Raw genomic sequence first — 26638 nt, 5'->3', positions numbered from 1 at the left:
ATGTTAAATGATTTCAATATAGTTATAATTTTAACATTTCATAGTCAACTCTCCATTATCCATACAAGTGCCATAAGATTTAGATAATGTAAAAGTCTTCATATTCAACTTGAGAATATAACATGTGTTTTCCCCCCCCTGTAGCTGATTGACCTTCTACAATGGATAATCAAGCATTAACTGTACATAGTTTGTGGTTGTGTACACATAAGGTCAAATGCTGCATTTTTAAACATTTGTCTGTTAAATTTAATCTGTGTAGGAAAAGCTGGATGACTCATGCCCAAATCCTTTTTTATCCATAACAGATTTCTTTTGCCCAAATCACCTAGATAGTTGCTTGAGATCTCCAATTCATTCTGCTTGGGTACATACAGCCTTAAATAATATCTGCAAGTCATCCAAAAGCTCTTAAAGATAGGTCACCAGAGATCCCATACCAATTCAGAATTGAGATTTACTGGGGGTCTATCCTTCCCAAAGTACATCTGTGGAATTGGGTCCTTAAAAAAGGCTAGTTTTTCTCTGTTAACATTTTTCACCCAAAACAAAACAAAACAAAACAACAAAATGCTTTTTCCCTTAATTTGTTATCGAGGTTTGAAGCCGACAGAATTCCAGTTTGCTGACAACCTGTAAGTCCTGGGTCTGAAAAATATTATAGGTAGCTAAATATTCACCATAAGAATGATACTACCTGGGAAGGGTGGATGTTTGTCAGATGAACTACAGATGAGGAATATTCTCAAGAAGATGCTGAATAATCATCTTTATTATTCTCGGCATTTTTCTGTATCTCTTGGAATAAAAATCATTTCTAGAAAGTCCCTAGTCTCATCTGGATGCAAAGACAAGTCATTTTTTTTCTGAATGCGTTCAAGACAACATCCTGTCAATGTCTGCACGCGGAATCTCTTGAGCACTGTAACAAGGATGGCTTTCATCATTACCATGGCAATATATTTTCCTGCACAGCCACGGGGGCCAAAACCAAATGGTTGGAAATAACGATGAGGAACCTGTGAGAACAAATAGACAATTAGACAAGTATATGAAAGGCAAGTGGCATTTATCGAACACCAAAAAATTTGGGTGGTCTGATTTGTGAAGGGTTATCTTAATAGCAAGCAAATCAGGATCAAGAGTCAGGGTTCCAGTCATCTGGCCATATAGCTCTTTTCTAGTGTATGAATTACAGTGAATCAAGCTGGAAAAGTTTTTCCATTTCAGTTTGATTTATCTAATATAAGCTTCAGTATTGGATGGGCTCTTCCATTTTTTTCAAATGAATGTATTTTAAAGCAAAACAGCACAGATAATTTCCTAACAACTAATATTAATGAATATGGCAAGTTTATGGCAACAAGATGGAAGATGTCTCAGATTCACCACTAATTTCTAAATCGCTAAGACAGAAACAGTTTCTATGAGACACCAGACAACTGGATAATTTCTTCAAAATCAAATATGTAGAATTTTGATCTACACAATGCCAAACTTGAAATATTTGGAAATAACTGATTTTCCTCATTTTTTAACCAGATGATTGGCATTATTTAGAAATAAGTTCATAAAACAGAATCCAATTAATTCAAGACCCAAATATTTTTACTTTGATTACCTGGATAATAACATATTGGCTAAGTCTATATTCCATATATGAGGGATAAGTAATCTCATTGCCTAAGTAACTTAAGTTCATTCTTTGACCTGAAACATGAAATAACCAAATCAGGATCTATATGAGTAAATTTAGATGGGATGAAAAAATTTGACCTTTTCCCAACAGCACAATTTATTTACATAATAGGAACCTGCTACTCCTAGGGCCATTCTAAAGAGTCAAGATGAATCAAATGACGTAAAACTTTTTGTTCCATCGGACACAAATGAATACATGAAGTCTATGTTAAGGCAGAGTGCTTATTTTCACTAAGATCTATTTACTTCTGCATAATACCAAAATAACCATTTAATTCATAGAATCACTGGATTTTGGACCTAGATTGAAACTTGGATCTTATCTACTAAAACTGTTTCATTTTACAGAACAAGCATGAAACTAAGATCCACAGAGGCTTAATGACTAGTTATATATCTAGTAAGTGGAGACAAAAAATTAATTCTGTGTAAAAAGATAGTCAAAACACTTGTTTGACATAGTATAAACAAAACAATACATCGATCAGAATGTTTTTGTTGTTAACCATTTGTACTCAGACATCAGAGAATCATATAGAGAACTAGAAGGAACCTTTGAGGTCATCTCAGTCTACTGGTATCAAACTCAAATAGAAACAGATCCCTGCCTGTTATACATTGACTTATACAACCACAAACTCACATTATCTACATCATATTGTATTTTATTCATTTTGTTAACTATTTCCCCATTATATTTTTAATCTGATTCCAGCAACACTTAGGAGTTTCTCTGGGCAGTGAGTTTGACACATCAGATCTAGTCCAATCTCATTTTTACAGAAAATGAAACTGTCTCAAAGAGGCTAAATATCCAGAGCCATAGGCAGGAGGTGGGAGTGGGGGTATTAGTAAGCAACAGGGCTAAGATGTAAACCAGGGAGTCTTTCTTCCAGTTCAGTTCTCTTTCCACAGGACCACACTGCTTAGGTGGTGCCATAGTGCATAGGGCACTGAGCCTGGCATCAGGAAGAATGGAGCTCAAACCAGGCCTCAGACATTTACTAACTGTTTGACCTTGGGCAAGTCATTTAACCTTTGTCTGCCTCAGTTTCCTCAAATGTAAAATAGGGATAATAATAGTTCCTACCTCCCGGAGTTTGTGTGAGGAGCAAATGAGATATTTGTAAAGTACTCAGCACAGTAACTGGCTTCTTCTTCTCTACTCCCCCATTCCCCTTCCCTTCTCTAATGTGTGAAAAGGTTGCTGGTTTGGGGTGGGCAGTAGGAACAGGGCAGATTAGCCTCTGCTCCAAAGAAGGGAAAATGTGCATTTCTTGAGAGGAAAAAGAGTCAAAAAGGGTGACATCTATTTGCTGTAAAAATACCTACTCAGAATAGTCAGCATTTTAATATTTTTCAATTTGACACTTAAAGGAGAGGCACATTTTAGTTGTTTAAATGCCCAAGACAGAGTGTCTTACGTTCTTTGCGAAGTTTTCAAGAGTAAATTCATTCGGTTTGGGGAAAAACTCAAGTCTATGCATCCTTCCAATATTCAGGATAATGTTAGTGCCCCTTTTCACTGGATAACCATCGATCACGTCATCTCGCAAAGCCTTGCGCATGACCAAGTCCACAACAGGCTGGTATCTCATGCTCTCATAAATGAAACTTTCAATCACTTTTAATTTTTGTATATCACCGATTGTAATGTCTCTCTCACCTGTAGGAATATTGCAAAAAGAATACAGGCAGTTAATATTATCTTCATTACAATATAACCCCCTGATCTATCACAGTTGCAAAGATTGGGTTTTGAAGAGTTTAGTTGCCTGTCTATTCTTAAATCTTGTGGACATTTGCCCTTGCTGGTTTTAAACCTACAACTTTACGGCCAATAAGGTTGCTTTTTAGCATCCACATAATTTCATTCTATCTGGTGAAAAAGAAAATTAAGTTTCAGTGTCCCAAGATATCCCCTAAAGGGTCTGATCATCAAGTGGCAAAAAAAATCATTTTATCACTTTGCTCTCTGGACAAGTTAAGTCTTATGTTTAACTTCAAGCTTTTCAGCTATTAGAAGGGGACCCTCCGACCAAATCGTTTCTTAGCGCCACTGATTTAATGGACACTTTCCTTTATAATTCTTACCAATAATGGTCTGGATTTCATTTATTACTGCTTCTTCAACCTTTGGGTGCTTTGCGATCAACAGTAACATGAAATACACACTGACAGACAGCGTGTCCGGGGCGGCAATCAGCATTTCCAGGATGCACTGGTTCACATTCTCACCTGTCAACTCTCCACGCCCCTGGAAAATGCAAAGAAGTTAAAAAAAAATGATAGGAAACATCAAAGTGCTGAGGAAAGTTGAGCGAGGTTTAACATTCAGAACGAGAATCTGTAAAATATCTGGGAATGGTTTAAAAACCAAGGAAATCCATATTTTCATTGTAATTAAACAGTAATAAATACTCACATGAAGCTGAGGATTTAGACGCAAACTCAAAAATTCAGCCATCCGGCCAAATACCTGAATGTCTAGCTTAAGGATTTGGCTTTCTTTTGTTTGGTGAGGTAATAACATAATCATATTTTCAATTGTGAAATGGAAAAACGGTGTGTGTGTGTGTGTGTGTGTGTGTGTGTGTGTGTCTGCACATGTGCATGTACATACCTGAGAGCATGCAGGTCCTTACACTGGAGAAAGGGGCTCTCTACTGCATGTAATAAAGTGAGGGCGTGTAGCATCGCCAACGTGACCAGGGCCAAAGGTTATAGGATTTTTCACTGAAGGCTCTTCAGCAACCAGAACAAAATGTGTTCATGGTGATTGGAAACAGGACTTCAGATAACAATTATTGTGTACCCCAAATCTTGGTTTTTAGGGATAACTAGAAGGGAACCAGACTACTGAACACAACATTTTCAGATCCTTTCCACCTAACATGAGTGAAAAACACAGCGGTTTTGGAGACAGACTACTTGAGTTCTAGCTTCTATTGCATTATTACCTGTATGATAACCTAAATTAAATCACTTAGCCTCTCTAGGTCTCAGTTTCTTCCTCTATAAAATGAGGGTATTGGTCTAGAATGACCTCTCCAAAGTCCCTTCCTCACTAGATTTATGATCCCATTAAACACATTCCATCCACACACACCCTGTGCACATGCACATGCTCACATTCATGTGCACGCAAACATGGGTGCACACACATGCACAAACCAGAAAAGTGCCCTCCATGGGTTTCTCAGACATCTACTCTGGTTCCAGATTATATCTAGACAATGCTAGAGCATAGTCAGTTGGGCCAGTTCACAGCCTGTTCGATAAGAAGCAGTCCAATTAAATGTTTGGCATAGTTTATAAGACGCAGCTGGTTAAACGAAATGTTCACATTTCGACCAGTTTTTGAGGCATTGTCTAGCTAGTTATAGACTCATAATCTTGGATGTTAGTCCAGATAAAAAGTTCCTTTATCTCCAAAATTTAAAAAGAAATAAAATCCAAACTGCTAATTGAGAGTAATATTTGTTTAGAAAAAAGAAATCTTTCTGAAGAACCAATCAAAGAATTTTTTCAGCCCAGTTGTTAAATGGATTTAATGCAGCTTGTACTAGCTGTGTCTTCATTACTTGTTATAGAAGCACAGAAATAGACCAGCTAGGAGACAATGCATTTTGAAATCTGATTTGTGAAGAGACTGGTATGTGATTAAGAATTTCCAATAAGACCGCATCTAATGTTCATAACTATCTGCTTATTTATGGATATATATGTGAATACTTGTACATAAGCAAGCATATGTATATACATAATAGATACATACATTTCTCTATACACATCTATATCCTACAAAGAAAATTAGTCATCACATTAAGATTATTGTTTACGAAAATGTAGGGTTCATACAGTTATCTAGATAATTTAGCCAAAAAAAAATTTATTGAAGAAAAAAGTATTTTAGTTTGAATTATATAGATTATCATCCTCTCTCTTACAAACTTGTAGGATAATGATTCTGTCCATTATTTCACTTTGACTAAGTAGACACATGTAATACGAGTAAGTGTAAGAGCCCATTTCTATGCTAAATTGTTGACTGTACCTGGGCAAAAATCAATTGTGAAGCAAAATCCATACAGTCTTCCAGTTTATCATCTATAGAAAGCCTGTGTCTTTTTTCTTCTATTAAAATTTCGAGGGCATCCTTCAAATCTTTGCTGAAATAAAAATAAATAAAATTAATCTACCCTGGTGCATCTCAGTTTTAGACCAAATCTGCCATTTGTTTAAATAAGGTGTTCAATCTTGATTAAAACCACTTGTGCCAATAAGTAAGTGAAATTGAACTTTTACAAATATATTTGAATTCCATATATTTTTCATTTTATTACAGAGACTCGGTGCCAGTTTATTCTTATATATGCTAAAGCTATATCTTAGTGAAATTTTAATAGCTTAAAACTTCACTGAGACTTTTGAGGCACCCTGAATATTAACACGTATATGTTTGTAGATGTGTATATGACTGCTATGACCTGTCATTCATAAAGCTAACATATATACATGCATATATATGTATGTAAGTTTATATATTTGCATATATATAGTCTTAGAGAAATCCCTAAAACAGTGCTGTCAAACCAAAATAGAAATGGGCCATTGTATTTCCCATCGTAATCTGGTTTCAGCTTTTCTTGGGAGTGTTTTATCACTCAGCTCCTGGGGTGACACACTTCTGACTTAGAGCAGCTAGAGGCTACTGATATACATTGGTGTGTATATGCATGTGTATATAATACATGTGTGTATGTATATATATAAACACAGAACACATGTACACTATATAAACTCACCTATATACATAACATGCAAATAAAATGCTCATAGGGGCATAAGTATATGCATGTGAGTGAATACACAGCCTTTCCTCCCCAAATATATAGTCTAAAAATGCACGTATACTATACATGGAAGTGGTTCTGGATTCTCTGTGGTTACACTAGTGGAGCACAGTTTGGAAAGTTTTTAGGTGCAGGTCAGGTAATAGAATGTATTTCTTTTCCATGAAGGGCATCTTAGCTGAATTCTGAAAGACTCTTCACCAAATGAGATGGTGAGTGATTCATTTTTTATCCACAGCCTCTCCTGAAGGCTCTCTCGTGGTAATCTATAGAGGGGTTGTATGCTAGAGGAGTGAGTACTCATAAAGATGAAATTACAGATAATAGAGATATAGAAATACACACATACAAAATTGACTCTTTGTGACCCCATTTGGGGGTTTCTTGGCAAAGATACTGGAATGATTTGCCATTTCCTTCTTTCAGCTCATTTTACAGATGAAGAAACTGAGGCACACATGGTTAAGTGAATTGCCTGGGGTCACACAGCTGGTAAGTGTCTGAGGCTGGATTTAAACTCAGCAAGATGACTGACTTCCTGACTCCTGGCCCAGCCCTTTATCCACTGAACCACCTAGCTTTCCAAAAGCACTGATCCTAGAGTCAGAGATTTGTTGTTGTTGTTCAGTTGTGTCCCACTCTTTGTGACCCCCTGGATCCTACTGTCCATGGGGTTTTCTTGGCAAAGGTACTGGAGTAGATTGAGGTACTCCGGTAGATTAAGGCAAATAGAGGTTAAGTGACTTCCCCAGGGTCACACAGCTCAGTATCTGAGGCCATATTTGAACTCAGGTCTTCCTGAGTATATAGATAGCCCATGATCTGTAACTGCTCAACTTTCCAATGGACTAGGCCAGTGTAAGTGATGGGCCATGATCAAAACTGCTGACTACCCCCAATTTATTGACATTTTCAAGTTCTACCAAAAACCACCAAAACACATGCATATAATAATTTCTTCATAGTGCCATGGTTTTGTTTATAGTTTTAGTCATTTTCTTTTAACCTGAACTATTTCAGCCTCAAATAATATTACAAATCCCTATAAACTGGGTTATTGAAAATTAATTCTGAAGTAACAGAACTGTAACTTGACTCAGTGGCTTGATTTTTGAGAGTTAAAAAAGTGGTGGTCTACCGCAAGGGTTTTAGACCTAGGGTCCGCAGACTGGGATCTTTATGATTGGGGGTTTTTATATTTTGGTAATGACTTTATTTCAATACAATTGGTTTCCTTTTTAATCCTATGTATTTCCTTTTTTTACTCTGGCAAGGGGTCCATGGGCTTCAGCAGACTGCAAAAGGAGATGATGACAAGAAAGGCTGGGAACTCCTGCTTTAGAGGGAAAAAAGTTATTATTGAATATTAGAAATGGAGTCAGTCACAGTCTCCAGCAAAACCACCGTGTTCTAGCCCCAAACTCCAGAGCAAACATATCATATAGTTCCACATCAAAAACACCCATCCTTTGCTTTGTGGTCCAGTCTAAGACAGCTAAAATGATATAACCTACTTATAGCATCCTTTGCTTTGTGGTCCAGTCTAAGACAGCTAAAATGATGTAACCTACTTATAGCATCCTTTGCTTTGTGGTCCAGTCTAAGACAGCTAAAATGATGTAACCTACTTATAGCATCCTTTGCTTTGTGGTCCAGTCTAAGACAGCTAAAATGATGTAACCTACTTATAGCATCCTTTGCTTTGTGGTCCAGTCTAAGACAGCTAAAATGATATAACCTACTTATAGCACAGCTCTCAGACATACCATTTATAAGAGAAAGGCAAACAAAGCAAGGTTAGAAAGAAAGAAATCTGACCTCCCAAATTTTCAAAGTTAGTGTTACTTACACAGACTTTTCATACTTCTTGTATAGCCAAGATATTTTAAAGAAGATGTCTGGTTTGAGAAGGAGAGCTTGCCAAGCATCAAAATAGCTCTGTATTTTGACCACAATGGCATTTTCTGCAAATAAAAATGAGAAACCAGTGTAGGTAATATGTGAGTCGAAGAAGGCTACTTTGAGCAGAGCACATTCCCCAAGGACTTCCAATAGCAAGCTAATAGCTACCTGTGATTCCGTATTAGGCAAAGCAATATCGATTTCAGTAGGAGTTTTAGCCAAGTAAGAAACACTACATCATTCAGATTTTCCGTTATCCAGTTCACCTATCTATGCCTCTACGTTAGCCAAATGAACTAGCTAATTGCCAGCGCTTCCCGTTTGGGTTCTGTTGACATCGGCCAGAGTCTCGCATGCACCATAGGACAAGCCTCCATGACCGCACAATTCAAATCCATTCTCTAGGAGAAGAGTTGAAATCGGCAGCTATAGGAGGCAAGGTCCCAGGAATGGTACCAAGACTAGGAGGGGCAGAGAACCGCTATTTCTTCTGCTGTTGGAGAACTGCAAAATCTTTACTTCACTTGATGCTGTTAGGTGAACACAGCCATAAGGTAGATATGTCTACACAGCCATAAGGTAGATATGTCTACATAGCCATAAGGTAGATATGTCTACACAGCCCAAATTACACAATAATGTGGAGAAAAAACCCTATCTTTCTCAAATGATGCCAGACCTCTTCAACACAGACTGAAATGTGAAGTTGATGACTATTTGGTGAATGACCTGAGAAGATGAAGGAATGTAAATAATCTATCTGGCATTATTAAGGTTTCCTCCATTCATGAGATAACTGACAATGCTTCATTTCCTTTTAAATATCCTATACAAAATGAAGCTTTTATCTGAATTAATTATCAGGTGCTTCTGAGATCTAAGGTTGTTCAGAATTAGGTAACTGCTATATAGCATAGACAAACTGGACATGGGATTCCTTGTCTAAGGGAGGTATGGATGGGAGAATGGTATACAGAATTCGGACTCGGAGAGCTGGACGGAATCTTAAGAGGTCATCCAGTCTAGCCTCTATCCAGAGCTCAATCCCTTCTGGAACATTGCCAGTAGGTGCTCATCTGGCTCTGCTCTGAAGGTCTCCGGTGAGAGGGAACCTGAGGCAGCTCTTTCCTTACAGAATCAGCTCTAATTACTAAAAAGCTTTTAGTCATATACAGTTGAAATTTGCTTCCTTGCAGATTTCACTGGTCCTAGTTCTGACCTCTGGTGCAAGCAGAACAAGTGTAATTCCTTTTCTATATTACACCCCTTCAAGTCTTTTCAAATAATTGTCATCCTATCTCTTTCCCTTCTCTCTCCCAGACTAAGCATCCCCAGTTCTTTCAGATCATCCTCTTGTGAGAGAGGTTTGAACTCCCTTACTATTTTGGCCACTTACATATATGAACATGCTCTGGCTTGTCAATATCCTTTCTAAAGTGTGGTGTCATACACTGGACACAATGGCTTGGATGTGGCACAAAAAGGGCAGAGTATAGTGAGACTCTTGCCCTCATCATTCTGGCCCCTGCTTCCGTAGTCACAACCTATGATAGCTGCAGGTTTTTTGGCTTTGTTAAAATGTCATTTGTTACATAAATGCTCTCCATTTCAAATCATATAGATATCATTTTTATATATTTTGGAGGAGGATGGGGGTAGGTACTTGCACATATCCCCCCAAATATTGGTTGGAGGTATATAAAAGTTCAGCTTGGTTGGCAGCAGGCTGTCTCAACTAACAAACTGGACTCCTTTGTTTTCAGCATTTGGCCAAAATAGTACCAGTTTGTTAAACATGAACTGAACTTCCACTATGGACAGAGCAATATATATTCCAGACCTGCACACAGATATAAAATAAATAGAAGGAATAGTTCTCATCCTAAAAGAGCTCACAGTCATATGGGAAGCAAAACATATACACTTGGAAAAACAAAACCCAGAAGATCAGTTAAATATATAATCAAGGGCAGAACATGAATACAGGAATCTTCTCCGATCTCTCCTTTCTCTTTGCAGAGGGAAGAATATGGCTCTCTCATCAATAAACGAACAAAATGTAATGCGACAAGAACAAGATTTTCAGTACCATCCAGAGGGATCCCCAAGAAAAGGACATTGGAGGTATCCAACATAACGCGTCTCAGGAGGTTCAGCACATTGACATAACCCAATTCATTGGTGACATCCTCTAGTTTGTCCAGATGAATTACAGTTGAGTTAACACAGACAGCCACCATGCGCACAAGGCCTGGCCCAGACAAAGCTAAAAAGTACATATATATATAAAACAGTTAGTAAACCAGAATTAAAATAAAAAATAATTCAGTTAGATGAAGTCCACAGTCCAGAAATAGAACTAAAGACTCCCAGTTACTCAATGGCTTGAGCACATCCAGCACTCTGGGATTTTGCTAGTGTGTTAAAGAGCTTGAAATACTGTGAAGACAAACTTTTGTCTCACTTACAAATAGTGGTCGGGGCAGGCATGAATTTTAAGAGGAATGCTTAGCATTTGCTCCAAAAGGCTGGATCAACACAGACAGAAACAGCAGGAAGTTAAGAGTGGAGCAAGGAAATAGTACATGCTATGAATGTTGATAGATATCCAGAGTCTAGGATGTTCCAGGGGAAAAATTCCTCAGGAACAAGAATCTTGGCCCAGTTTCCTGAAACACTCCCTCAGCTTCATTTCACTATCACTACAGAAGACATAGCCACACAGTGGATAGACCACCAAATGAATATTCTGCTGTGCCAGAGGATAACCCTGAAACTGTTACCTTGGGGAATGAAAGATCGTTTCATCAAGAAATACAGTTAACTCTTAGTGATCACTTTAAAACACCAATACATCAGTTTAATTTCAACAGGCAATGTGAATTGACTTGATCTCACAGTCAGGTGGGGTCCAGTTTTGTGGACTCTTTATAATCCATGCATCTCTTAGGCTTCTTGTAGGCCTACGGTAAAGATGTCAAAGGGAGCCTGATAATTAACGTAAAATCCGATTATCTCTTTAGTGCCAGGAAAGTTGTTGGTGAAGACTAGCTGCTCTTAATAAGTCTGAGCAAAGAGTATTGAATTTGTGATCAGAGACCTAGGTTGGAAAATTCCAGCTGTCACTTATTACAGATGTGACTTTAGGAAAACCACTTAAATTCTCTGGGCTTCAGTTTCCTCATCTTGAAAATGAAGGCATTGGACTAGGTGACTTCTAATGGCTCTGACAAATCTAAATCTATGACCCTTTGATCCTTTTTGACTTGGATGACCCTGGTGCAGGGGGAGGGGTGATGATCATAAATACTCATAAGGAAAATACCGGAAATATGCCCTTCCCCCCATTGCATTCACTTAGATCAGTGTAGCCCTCAAAGATTCATTTTCTCCAACATGTGTCAGGTCTGGGAGAAGGCAGGGCTGTCTTCAGGAGAGCTGTAGCAGTTTTATAATTCAGTAGCCATGAAGATGAACATCTGGATGAGGGCTTGCTTGACATTTGCTCACTTTTCTCCTATTCTAGAAGCCATGGAAATGGGGTCTCATCTGCTATATAGTTTAGCTAAAAGGGAGACAGCTATTTGGCACAGTACACTCCAGTTATACCTACACAACATCTGAATATTAAAATAACCATACAAGTACAGATCCATGGTCCATCTAGAACAGTATTTTGTCTTGGACACAGGCATTGAAGAATGAATTATACCAAGGCATACCTATCTTCCTCAGTATTTACCTCAAAGTAATGTATACTGAGAACATCTCAGTTTGCTCTGAAGCCTCCAGTGGTCCAGTGGCACGAGTACTGGATTGGGAGTTCCTAGGGGTGAGCTCAGGTGCTGACTCTGTGCCATGGTTGAGTGTTTTGCAGGGAAGGGAGCATGTGTGTGATTTCACAGATATTGGAAGCTCTCGGTGAGGAACTTCCCCTCCCAGAGCACAGGAACACCTTCTTTGAAACTTCTAGTCTCAGACATTTGCCTGGGTCATTGAGATGATCAGCGTCTTGCCCAGAATCACACAACCCATATATCTCAGAAGCAGATTTGAAATAAAGAGGGACATATCTCTTAACCTCTTTGTTTCTCAGTTTTGTCATATGTAATATGAGGAAGTTGTATGTTTTCACCTGTAATGTCTCTCAGCTCTATGACTTCTATGATCTGTCATTCATTATTCTATTACTTCCAAAACATCTGATCAATTTGATCAAGCCTGTTATTTGTCATTATAAAGAGAAAACTTGCTAGGGACAAACAATTCTAAATTGAACTAATCAAACATGCAGAGACTTTCTCGCCTTCTGTCCCGTGAAGGAGCCATTCTGATCCAAAGAGAAAGCTAAAACTCAGATTGGCACCTCAGTCCACAAAAAACAGGATTCAGTAGAATTATTAAAATTCATCCACAGAGGGGAAAAAAGTAAAATAAGGATGTAAGCCTAAAATAACTTGATTACCTTTTGTAAAGAAAGGTCGAATAACTTTCCAGAGAGCTGGGTTGTTATTAAATATGACACCATTTTCATGCATTCCAATACACTGTAACCCAAGTTTGCTTCCAAATCTAGAAATATAGTGACTATGTTTCATTATATGAAGCATGCTTGAAGACCTGAATAGAGAAAAAATATAGAAAATTTCTATTATTAGGAAATTCTCTTTAACAAACATAATCTTACAAATATCAACTGACTCATACATATGCTATCTTTCACAAACTGTCAGTGATTTTTCTTAAGCCCAAGTCTGACCATGCCACTTCCCTACTCAATAAACTCCAATGGCTCCCTATTGTCACAAAGATAAAATTTAAACTCCTCTGTTTGGCACTTCACAACCCAGCCCTAATCCATCTTTTCAGGCTTTTACATTACTTTCTTCCTATACTTTATGGTCCAGCCAAATTGGCTTTCACTCTCTTCCTCTTTTACAGCAATCTATTTCCCATCTCCGTGACTTTGTACTGTCTGTCACCTACGTCTGGAATGAATTCCTACTTTACCTCCATATGATGGATTCCTGTCCTTCCTTCAAGGCATAGCTCAAATACTGCCTTCTACACAGAGCCCTACCTGTTCCCTTCCAGCTTCTAGTGACCTCTCTCCCTAAGTACTCTGTAATTAAGTATCATGCATTTATTGGTAAATAGTAATGAGAGTGCAGGGCAGCTGGGTGGTGCAGTGGATAGAGCACCAGTGCAGGAGTCAGGAGGACCTGAGTTCAAATCTCACCTCAGACACTTGACACTCACTATCTGTGTGACCTTGGGCAAGTCACTTAACCCCAACTGCCTCATCCTGGGTCATCTCCAGTCATCCTGATGAATATCTGGTCACTGGATTCAGATGGCTCTGGAGGAGAAGTGAGGCTGGTGACCTGCACAGCCCTCTCACTCAAAACTAAGTCAAGTTCAAGTCATGTCATTTTTTCCCTGATGGCATGGTCTTCTTTGGCAATGAAGGACGTACACACAAACACAATGAGAGTAAAATTGTTTCATTTTTTTTTGTGTCTGTATACCCAGCAGCTAGCACAGTGCCTGGATTACAGTAGGCTCTTAATAAATGCTCTGATTGATACTAAAGGTTAAATCAGCTTTTTTAGAACACACCAAGAAAATATTTTATGATGCTGTAAAGAATTGTAAAGATTGTGGAAACAGTTTGGTGAAAAGAACAATAAGGTGAAATGCAAAAGAGTCTTGAACTTATCCCCAGACATTTTGGTGGACAAAAAAAACCAAACAAACAAACCCCAAGTGGACAAAAAAAAACCCCAAACCAAATTGCAACTCCTCAAATGCTGCCTGCTACGTGCAGGATGGTGCCCTGCCTCCTTTAAGCTTTCTGACAGATTGGAGATCCCTATACTAAGACAACCCGGAAGATTCTCTATCCATCCTTCTGTAAGAATGGAAAAGACAATGAGCAGACACTTACGTGGTTAAGACCTCACTGTCTTAGTCTTCCACCAAAAGTTGTCCCCCTAATACCACCATCCACTACCCATAGTTTCTAGTCAAGTTTGGTTTCTTCTATTCAGATTTGAGATAGATTTTAAAGAATTATAAAGATAGATAGAGAGGAAGAGGAGGGAAAGAGGGGGCCTTTGGCATTGTTACAGTGGTTGCCATCATATTTCAGTCTCTCAAGGTTGAAGGAATTTTTTCCTGTTAAGGAATTTTTCCTGTTTCCTTGGCAACATGCCCTGCCTGGTGGCTCAGAAGCTGAACCAAAATTACATCTGGAGGAACTGTCTCGTGAGCTATACGACAATGACAAGGTGTCAAGATTCCCATTGTGACCCACCGGTTATAGAGTATAGTATATATAGAACCCTATAGTATAGTAGGTGGTTCATGATAATGGCACGCATGTCCATGATAGAAATGAGAACTTGAATGATCACTCTGTTGTAGCAGGGTAAACTAAAATAAAAATAAAACAGAGCAAGGTCAATAATTCAGGTCAGTTTTTTAATGCAGACCACTGCGGTCCCATTATTTTCCAAATCCAAAGTACCAGCTTTCACCAGCTAGCAGTTCTTAGATGGACTCCCTGCATGATGAAGAAATCGAGAATGAAAGTAAATTCCTGTGGGCAAGAGATCTTCTAAGAAGGAAGTTCCTTGAGTAAGAATTGTTTCATTCTTTGCTTTTACATCCCCATGGCTTAGTACAGTACCTAGAACACCGTAAGTTAATAAGTGCTTATTGATTTGACTAATTGATTGAGAAAGTTCTGTGGAAGAGGTCAGTTAATCTGTTGGCGTGTGACAGCTCTGCTCTGACTGAATCAGTTAATCAATCAATCAACCAATCAAAAAACATTTATGAGCCACTTACTATCCTTAACAGCTCTACCAAGGATGAAGGATAAACCCGCAGAGTGCTCATGGATACAATTTTGCTACAGATCAGGCCATACAAACTAGTAGAGGCAGTTTTTGGCCCATGCTCCAAACTCCACAGGGGAAGATTGTGGAAGAATTACCAGAAATGGATACGTATCAGCGAAAAGCAGGCAGTTCTTCCATTGGATTGGAGACACAGCAAAGGGAATTAGAGCATGGCCAGCTCTGCATGACCAAAGTAAAATGAAGGATGGAGGTAGTGATTCATATATTGTGAAAAATGAACAGTATGTGTATGTGTGTGTGTTTGCCATATGCACTATGAGTTAACTCCTAGAGGTTATTTTTTTTCAGTCTTCCATTATCATTTTGGTTGTAGAGACCTAGACTGAACGTTTTGATGAGAACAGTTATCAATCAAGGGAAACTTATCCCATCTGGGTACAATTAGAAAGAAACCGAATTTAAAGAATACAATTAACCCCTCATCACAACATTCGTTACCCTTAGGACGACATCAGTTTTAACATTAATCAGAATTCTTTTGATAATAATAGCTAGCATGTATATAGGGCTTGGAGATTTGCAAAGCACTTTACACGTATTAGCTTGGCTGAACCTCAGCGCCATTATTTCACAGGTGAGGAAACTATGGTTGAGATGGGCTAAATAACATCAGATCACGTCCATACAGATATCACTTATGTCTTTTCAGCAGACCTCATCACATAAATGGACACGTTTTTGTTTGGCAACGTTGGGAGTTGTTTTTTATCTTGAATTATGCAGTTACTTACCCATGCCTCGATTTAAGTGTGTGCTAGAAGCCTGAACAATTTCATCCTGGTTAATCAGCCTCACTGAAATGCCTCTTTTAACAAACATTTGAATTAATAGCAGAATAAATAAAGGAAAACAATCGAAGGCATAGGTAACCTAAAGTCTGAATCCTAATGAAACAAAAATCTTTCAGAAAAAAGATTCCATCTTTGAATCAAAGCACCGAGAGTTAAAGATAATATTCTCCTGCTTCATCCCAAATAACCTAATGTGTTAAACAATACCGAGTTTTGTAAAGTCTTTTCTTCTCTTTCACAAACAAATGAAGATGACAAAAATTCTTGTATTTCATTCTAGGGTCTTCCTTCAATGTAGACAGTACAGCAAATAGAATAAAACTGTTGGCTCAGATGGAAAAGCCACCCTATATGGGACCTGGATACTTCAAAATACAGAGATCAGAGATCCCAGATTTACTACCTGCCCCAATACTGCTTATAATGACAGCAGAGATTTGGTGGTGAACTCCCTGTGCTCTCTCTCTCTCTCTCTGTACACATATATATATATATATATATATATATATATATATATATATATATATATATATATATATATATATATATATATATATATATATGAAATGCAAGAAAAATGCAAAAAAAAAAGAATTGATAATTTTTTTTTGTTTTGGTTGTCTGTATGTTTCCTTCAGTCAGTAAATTGTTCTGTTGCCTGAAAATAACGTCCAATAGAGGGAGCTAACATCTTAAAAATGCTGAGTCAGAAACTAAATAAGAATCAAGAACAAAAAAGAGAGGGATTGTAGAATGACAGATTCAGAGCTGGAGCTCTACTTTAGTAGTCCAATCACTTTATTTTACAGTTAAAGGAACTGCAGCCCAGTATGGGGGAAGACCTTGTCCAAGACCATGTGGGTTGTAAGCAGCGGAATTTCCATTTGGACTGAGGTCTTCTAACTTCATATCCAATGTTTTGTCTACTAAGGAACTGACAAAAACCATAGTGCATGGCCCCTGGGGTCTGAAGACCTGGATTTGAATCCTACATCTAATGCACACCCATCTGTACACTTTGGCAAGTCACTTCAACTCCCTCAGGCCTCGGTTTCTTCAACTGTAAGTGAGGGGATAAAATGAGATGGTCCCTGAGATTCCTTACAGGGCTATCTCTATTATTTATAACCAGTTTCTACTGTGTACACACACACACACACACACACACACACACACACACACACACACACACACACACACACACACACACACCAGTCATTACTAATGTCTTGGACAAAATTCTTGCAACAGAAGCATTCGATATGGGTGGATCACATGTTTGTAGTCCAGTTGTATGAGTCAATCCCCACTCCCCCCAGGCCCACCCACACAACACTCTGTGTTCTGCCTTGTGCCTTTGGGTTGGTTGCTCTCTATAGCTGGAACACGCGTCTTCGCCTCTTAACCTTGGAATCTCTGCTTCCCATGAGACCACCTTCTTCAGGAGTATTGTCTTATTCCCCTCACTTTTAGAGCTTTCTTCTCTAGGGACGGTATACACCCTTATAGACAGCCAGTGTATACATGGTCATTATATACACATATATAGTACATGCTGTATATACGTACTCAATAACCATTTATTAAGTACCTACCATAAACTGCGTGCATATATAAATACACACATGTTGTCTACCTTGTTAGAACATAAACAAACCCCTCGAGGTCGGGGACTGCTTTGCTTTTGGCTCTGTATCACTAACACTTCCACTGAGATTGGCGCAGAGGAGGAACTTAGTAAGTCCTTGCTAATTGATTGATTTCTATATATTTTTACATTTTATATAACCTGACAATTTCATTGTTATGAAGACCTTGGTCTGGAAAGACAACATGATAAGGGTGTTAGATTTAGTCAGGAAGGCTTGGGTTCAGATTCTGCCTCTGAGAATAACTAGTTGTCTGCTAGGTAAAGAAAGTCTAAGTAGAGCGCTAGACAGACTGCTAGACCTGGAGTCAGGAAGACCTGAGTTCAAATCCATTCTTAGATATTTACAAACTGTGTGACCCTGGGCAAGTTCTGTCTGCTTAAGTTTCTTCACTTGTAAAATAGGCATAGTAGCACCCATTGCCTAGGGTTAGGATGAGGCTGCAATGAGAAAACATTTGTAAAGAACTTTGAAAATGTTCAAGTATTAAAGGAGTGCTAGCTATCCTAGCCAGCTAGGTAGTAGAGGGGATAGAGCCCTGGGCCAGGAGTTAGGAAGATCTGAGTTCAAAATACAGCCTTATACATTTCCTAGCTGAATATTCCAGGGTAAATCACTTAACTTCTGTCTGCCTCAATTTTTCAACTGTAAAATGGGGATAATAGTGCCTCCCCCCAAGATTATTATGAAAAACAAGTGAGAAAATATTTGTAAGGCACTTAGCATAGGGTAGACACTTAATAAATGCTTGTTTTTGCACTTAGCCTTCCAGGGCCTCAGTCAAACAACTCACTTAAATGAATCATAGACAAGTCGCAATCTGCATTGGTGGAGGAAATTTCCACACCAGAAGGCCCTGAGCCATCTCCAAGTTCTCTGCCCACCCAGCCCCTCTTCCTTGTCCTTGTAAGATACAAAGCCTGTGAAATTAGTCTTATTTCTTTATAGCCTTAATACATTTTCAATGTGATGGGGAAGGAGACCCACTCAACAATAAATGGTCACATCAACCTGGTCCATTTAAGGTCATCCAAAACCAATTCTAAGCCTGCCTTACATCTCAGCATTTGATGTATCTGTTTTTCTGCAAGGACAGAAGTGGTTTCCAGAAAGTATTTCTATTTCTATCTCAACTCTATAGAAAGCTGGGACTAATCTGACCTAGGTAACTGATTCCCTCCAAGTTTAGCCATAGCTTCCATGTAACTAAATTTTCAAAAGAGACGGGGAAAAAAGCCAACAACATTTTCTTAGAAAAAAGTCTTTTAGCGTCAAAAGGGGGTCTTTCCAAGAGGTACTAGCAGCTCTGGATAAGACTTGAAGAGTCAGCAGGAAAAAAAGGTATGGAGACAAACACTTTCTCCCAGGAAGTTTGCCTTCAACAAAAGAGTGACATACCTGGGAAGGGATTAAAGGCAAATGAATGTGCATGAGAAAAGTTTGGGCAAAGAGGACAAGAAGGGAAATGGAAAGATGGGGGTGGGACAAGGAGGCTGTGAAGACATCATTGCTTAAATAAGCTTCCCTGGCTCCATTAAGGTTCACCGGAGCGTAACATTAGAACGAGAATGGTCATCTTGTCCAGCTTCCACCCTTGAAGGTTAGGGTTAGGGTTAGGGTTAGGAAATTGGGTATCAGAGAGGTCAAGTGACTTGTCTGAGGCCACACCAGCAGGGCTTCATTGTTTATAGAACTCTCCTTCTAGTGATGCTGTATAACTTATTTCTCAAAATATTTCTTAAAAAAGGAATAAAATTGTGATGCCTGCAAGCTCTTTCCTTCCAAAAGTAGAGCTTGTCTGCATTTGGCTTCAAAAACCACCCTAGAAGACAAAGGGTTTAATCAAGGAGTAAATGCTTCATCTTGAATCTGTTGCTGGGCTAATGCTTCCCTCAGAGACATTTCTTTATTCTATCCCTGTGAGGGTCTTCTCTTCCCCCACAACTCTAAAAAGCTGGATTTTGATTGAGCTTGTCAATTGAGTCCAGTAAGAAAGCTCTTTCAGAGTAATACAGAAGGGCAGGTAATTCCATGACAGCCAGGGTTACCTGGCTGGAAGCTCTCTCAGGCAGTCTAAATTCAGAATCTGGTACCTTTCTTTTTAGAAAAACCTTCCTCCCATGAAAGGCCCTTGGGATTGGTTCAACCAACACACCTTTGAACTGTGACTCAAACTTCCTCTAGCCCTTGAGAATCTGGTAGATACCATCAACTCAGGCCAGAAACCCTGAAGTTAAGGGGACCATTTCACCTGTTTGAGGAGGAAAGAAGATGTCAAGGTAGACAGAAGCCCAGGTGGGACAGGCAGGACATTGGGCAGGCAAGAGTGGCTAATGGTGAGGGGTCGGAAATTGAGTGGGCCACAGTAGGTATCCTCCTCTACCAGCCAAGGTTCCAAAGTGAAGGGGTCATTCTTAAAACAGCTGATGACATAAGTAGCCAAAATACTGACTTTCTAAATGTGTATAAATTAGTAGTTCAGATAGAAAATGAGTTTCAACTTGCTGTCCCGAAGTCTGTCCAAGATAGGAAGATGGGGCAAAAATCAATCAGTACGTTTTGGCTATTAAGATGTTTTAAGGTGGCTGTTTGCATGAAATCACATAAACATTTTTTAATAGGCATTTCTGGGATTTACAATGTCACCTGAATATCAAAGAAAATAATTCAGATAGTCAAAGCCTTGTAGACCAAGCTCAAACATCCAGATATCAGTTCTGCCTCCTCCCCAGTTTTCCTCCGCATGACTACTTCCAGGAAGATATCGCTAAATTCCAGCACTAACATTTGATAATTCTTTTGGGCTATGAAGGTCTTATTTAGTATATTGAAGTACCAATTTATTAATTGATAGTCTTGACCTGAAGTAAGACAATTTGCAAAAGTGCTTTGCTTACTTTTTTTTTAACAGACCCATAATTTCATGGGCATAGGAAATTCTTTCTAAAAATGGAGATCAACACTTGCATTGCAACTGGCAGTCTTAGAGTTGCTGTGGCCCTAAGTGGTTACGTGACCACCATCGTTCTCAGAATAACATTTTAAAATTCGTAATAGTAACAATAGCTAGCATGTATATAATGCTTTGAGTTTTGCAAAGTGCCTTACAAATATTCTCTCATTTATCCTCACAACAACCATGGGGGAGGTAGGTTCTATTATCATCCCCATTTTATAGATGACGAAACTGAGGCAGGAAGCAATTCAATGACTTGTGCAACTTAGCTGCCATGGAATTTTAAAAATACATAAAATATATTACCAAGAAAACCAATTATATTGAAATAAAGTTATCAAAATATTTTTAAAACAAGTATATAGACTCCAAGTTAAGAACTCTTGGAGTAGATGGTGTGTAAGGTCCCTTCCGGTTCTCTATCTATGTTGAGTTTTGTTTTTCCATCACATTCGTTTACCAGCCCACCTCTTCAAATTGAACCTTCCATTGAGACAAAGAAAAGCAATTAAACAGAAGCATCTGGTAATAGAGATCAAGTCTGACAATATTCTGCAATATAATATTCTTCCCTGGTAGTCTTTCCTCCCCAAACCCCCCATGAGGGAAGAAAGAAATTTCATTTCTTTCTTCTATAGAACTTTCCTTGGTTTTCCTATCATCCAGGATCATCTTCCTTCGAGTGATCTTTCCATGTACATCGTCATAGTCACACACACACACACACACACACACACACACACACACACACACAGGTTCCCATGTTTCTCTAAGTTCCTCATTCATAATCTCATACTGCACAATAACATTAAATCACATCCATATACCATGGCCTTTTCAACCATGCCCTAGTGATGGTTACCCACTTTGTTTCCAATTCTTGCTACCACAAAGAATGCTGCTATGAATGTTTTGGTATATATTCAGTCATTTTTGCCTTTGATTTCTTTGAGAATACATGTCCAATAAGAGTATTGTTGGGTCAAAGAATATGGATGGTTTAAACATTTTGTTTGTTTAATTCTATAATGAAATCTAGAAAGGCTGGAACACTTCACAGCTCTCTCAACATTAATATTTTACAGATGAGGAAACTGGGACAGACAGAAGCTAAGTAATTTGCCTGCTGTCACACAACTAGTAAGTGTCTGAAGACAAATCTGAACTCAGGACTTCCTGACTCCAGGCCCTGGTGTTCTGTCCACTCTCTCACTTTTTCCCCATGTTTTTTGCTGCTTCCTAGGGTGTGAAGTGAAACCTCAGAGACTTAAAAGTTTGCCTTTCCCTCACTATTAGTGGCTTGGAGCACATTTTCATATGGCCATTTATAGTTTGCAATTCTTTTGAAAACTGTCCATATCCTTTGATCACTTATCTACTGAGAGAGTGACCCATTCTTGGATAGTTTCAATTATTAAGAAATGTTTCCTTATAGGTAGTCTAAATCTACCTTTCTGCAATTTTCATTGTTCCTAGTTCTTCTCTCTGGGGTCAGGAAGAACACTGTGCCTCTCTTAAAGTAGCCTAAAATCATATTAACTTATTTTGGCTGCCATATCACAGACAAAATTAGACCAGCATTAGAAAGGCAATTTCGACAATTCAATCTCTCAAAACTTTTTTCTCAGTAATTTATTCAGAAATTGCTTTCTTCTACCCATCAGGTAGACCATGTACAATCCTGTTTTCCACATAAGCAACTTGAACTGTAAAGTGCAGCTGGCTCGTTTTTCTGTCCATTTGGCAGAACAGAGTAGCACAGAATTGTAAATACATTAAGTCGTTCCCTCAAGCAAACTGGACAAACTCAGATTTGTTTTTGTTATAATCCAACAGTACTGTTAATTCAACTTGTAACATTGGCTTTAAAACCTTTGTTAATATTTGTGTTACATACCTACAAATCCTCTGTCAAGATTTGTTAAGAGAACAACTCAACTTTCCAGTTGTTTTGCCTATAAAGATGTCAATTTGAGTAAAACCTAAATTATTCAGTCTGTCTATACTGTTCAATTTTATCAGATAAACTGCTCAGCTATGTATCTTACTTTACTTGTAATTACACAAACATAGAAAACATCTTAAGATAACGAAATAATTATTATTCAAGATAAAATGTCAAATTAAAACTTTATAATATTATTTCTTAAAAGATTTTAAAAAATATTTACTTGCTTATAATGAGTGTCTCCTCTCCACAGATCCATACTCTCATAAATTCACCATACATCTTATTGTAATAGTTACAGGCACTGCCTATTCCCATCCATAGGAATCTGCCATGTGAAAGGAGGGGCCCAATTCCCATACAGTAACCAGGACCTAGAAAAAATATTCAAATTATAATCGCTGTCTTAGCCCACATTAAAAATAAGATGTTATTTTTACATCATGCAAATTTTTTTGCATCTGAATTCTAATGCGAATTCTTGAACTCCCATGAAAATTTAATTTAAATTTAATTTAATTTAAGCAGTATTACTTTGATGGATTTTTCTCTTTCATAAATAAGGGATAATTAAGTAAATGAAGTAGTTCAATTTAATATCAGTCCTACTAAAGCCTAAATGAGCTGGAGGTACATTGATTTCTCATTTTGGATAATTTTGTCTATAGCTGATAAGGCAACAAACACAGGAATCTTAGTGAAAGAAAGATAGTTAAACCATTTTAATTGTCTAATAATACTCTAAGTCTGGCTTTTGTGTTAAAAAGATTAACAAAAGATTCAGATTAAACTGAATAGTCATTTTAGAGTTTGAATTAACAGATTATTGAATTAACAGATCAAGTAAGTCCTACAACTCTGTGATGATAATAATGTTTATTAAGGCATGTAATCTCACTTTTAAACACTGTTTCATTGGTAAAGGAAAACTTTAAGCTAAACAAAGTAGGTCAAAGTATCCAATGCCTGATCAACGCCAATATAAACGCCAATATCAATGCCACCCAATCTGAATAATCTGGGTCCAACAATCTATTCCCCACCCTGTTCCCCCCCTTCCCCAAAGAATACATGTTTTGAATTCAAATAATTGACTCAATTCACTCTTCACATTGCTTATGCAAACACATCCAGAGAATTACAAGGGAACTTAATTCATCATACTGATGAAAAAATTTATATACTGTTCATTTTAAAGCTCAAAAAGAAGTGATGTGAATTTAACTAGTTGTAGTAAAAAGATTTTTTAAATTTTGAGATAGTTTTGTGGCTTTATTATAAAATAAGCTTTCTAATTTTCTTCCTTTTAATCTCAAACTATCAATTACATTGCATTTAATGGGAAGGGAGTGCTATGAAACATCCTTTTCATCACCAGCCTATAAACTTGAAGTTTATAGAATTAAATGTGCAGTCACAGAAATATAAAATTCTGAAGCTGGATGATCATCTAGTCCTACCCCTTCGTGTAGCAAATGAGGAAACAGAGGCCCTGGGACGTGAAGTCCCCTACCTAAGGTCGGATAGCTCACTGGTGGCAGACCTAGGATTAGAATCCAACTTGTCTGATTCTAAGTTGGTGCTTTTCAATTTTTTTTAGCAGTCTTGCTAATATAAACTTTGATCTAAATTATCTGAACTGGTTGTTTAGTTCTCGATTCACCAAATAGCTACCAATACTTAGTTTTACAATGACTAGGTTAGAGTAGCCACAAAGACAGCCTCTCTTCCATCCCCTAAGAAGATAACTGTCATTTTCTATCAGATAAAAAACAAGGAAACAAAATGATCATTACACACACATGCACACACGTGTATGTGCATACACACAGACATGTGAATTTAAAAAATAAGAAAACGATACATAGTTGTTTTTATAGAAGATTTTTTTAATAATAGCACAAGTCTTTGAACTCAGCAAGCAGCTTTTATATTTCAATCATCCCACACAGTTCTATCAAAGAATTGACCAACCAGTTTTCATCAGCTTTTAATAGAAGCAATTATTTTATAACATGAACAATAATAAATTCTAAAGGCATTTTTATAACTAGATTTATGCATATGTCTTAAGAGGTAAGATTTCCATGTACTTACACTTTAGGGAATCATTTTAGGCTATTTTTACATGGTGCTAACCATCTGAATGAAAGCAAAAATACATTAAAATATCTGGATGTTTTAACCTATATAATTTGATAACATCTAGAGATATGGAAAGAAGTGACTGAAATTCTAAATTTTTCACTTTTCATCCTAATGTTTGGCACTGTGTCACCATAACCCTAATATTTATTTAGAAAAATCACTTAAAATTTTAAAATGGAGAGATAAAGTTAATAAAAGCCATAGCTTAATTCAGCAAACCAAATAAAGCACTGGGAACTTATAGACTGTGAAACTAATCATCCCAATGCGGCTTAATTAATCCACTGATAGTCACACAGAAATATCAGATTTTTTTGCCCACTCTAACGATCAGTTGTATGTCAACTGACCAAATTGTGCTCTTGTCAAAATCAGCTGTTAAACTAGCCCAAAGTACCAGGCTGAGGCACGTGGAGTGGCAGGCAATTATTTGGATAATTCAGGGGAAAAAATTCCATAATTATTTAGCCACTCTGCCAAGGCTAGGCATTTTGTTCTACCCTAACTTGCCTAGTTATCTCTGGCTGTGCAGACCAGACTTTCAAAAGCTTAATAAACATGATTGTGATCCACAGTTACAGACAATATTTGACACATTTTGAGAGTCCTGCCATGAGAAGTTTTAGCTAAAAACTAAAGACAAATACTCACAGGAAATCATCTGGGCAATCCCCAAAACAACAGCTCTGTAGGGCTTGTGACTTGCAAAATCTGGATAATCGTCTCAATTTTCTAGTTTTCTCTCTCTATGGATTTCATTGTGGTAGTTCATAGCAGAACTTAAGATGGAAAATGAAAGGAATGAAGACAATTCCTTCCCTCCCTTCTCTATCTCAGCACCCATCCAGCCTTGATCACTAAGCCTGACCACCCTTCTTGAGAAAGAGAAGAGGAAAGAGTAGGGTAGTGGGAAAAGAGGGAGGGAGTTTGGAGGCAAAGTGGGAGGGAAAGTTGAAAGAGCTGCTGAAGGCTGTCCAGAGTTCACCTGCTAAGAAAAAGTGGAATGAAATGAAAGCTGTCATTAAAAAAAAAAAGGAATTAGAATTCAATTTTCAACATCCCCTCATTCTACCTCATCTCAAGCCTCAGTTTAAGAGGATACTTTTGACAAATGTACCTTAGGAAAGAGTGAAGTGTAGAACTGAGGCATTTATATAGGTGCTTTTAAAGGACTGGATGGATTTTTAAGGGTCCTGACAACTGACTTAAAAACAAAAATTTGACTTGGATTATCTAGAAGACTACTTCAATTCCACAGTTCTACAGGAGAACCCTGGCCATAGGTTTCACACTGAGCTGGTGGTCTTTTATCCTGCCTTTATGCTATTGTGCAAGATTTTTCCATCTCTGTAGCCCCAAAGCCCAAATAAACTTTCTGCTAAGCTACAAAAAGAAATACTTTTCATCTCCATTTTACCTGGTATTGAGGAAGTGTCTCCATAACTCCAAAGCATGAGGAGAAAGCAGGTGAGGAGGAGGATGGGCATAATAGCAGCTGGCATTGCCTCAGGTACCATGCCAGTGAGGTTGTAATGCATTGGGTTGAGCATTTCCAGGATCATCTTGTCTTTCTTGCTTTCGGGGAATACTGTTTGAAAGCCTACAGAATGGCAGAAGTCATGGAGAAGTCCAATTAAAGTTAAGCTACAACTCACATTCCCCTGCAAAGTACCCTATAGTACAGATATCCCCACCAAGTGTAAGCTCTAATTTATAATATGATTGGACACTTAGACAAGACAAATTTGTAGTTACAAGTCA

General features: G+C 38.0%; 1 protein-coding gene across 1 annotated transcript; it reads right to left on the bottom strand.

Moving 5' to 3' along the window:
• Window positions 1-53: 53 nt before the first annotated feature.
• CYP19A1 (cytochrome P450 family 19 subfamily A member 1) lies at window positions 54-26595 on the bottom strand. Its single transcript, XM_072625029.1, has 9 exons — window positions 26295-26595; window positions 22953-23103; window positions 12925-13079; window positions 10549-10725; window positions 8407-8521; window positions 5759-5873; window positions 3796-3958; window positions 3126-3367; window positions 54-1019 (listed from the first exon to the last, which is right to left on the bottom strand). The coding sequence occupies exons 1-9, from the start codon at window positions 26437-26439 to the stop codon at window positions 774-776; spliced, it is 1509 nt and encodes a 502-aa protein (XP_072481130.1). The 5' UTR covers window positions 26440-26595; the 3' UTR covers window positions 54-773.
• Window positions 26596-26638: the final 43 nt, after the last annotated feature.

Source organism: Notamacropus eugenii, chromosome 7, assembly GCF_028372415.1.
Source record: "Notamacropus eugenii isolate mMacEug1 chromosome 7, mMacEug1.pri_v2, whole genome shotgun sequence".
NCBI lineage: Eukaryota > Metazoa > Chordata > Mammalia > Diprotodontia > Macropodidae > Notamacropus > Notamacropus eugenii.
This window is presented reverse-complemented; position numbering and strand designations above follow the sequence as displayed.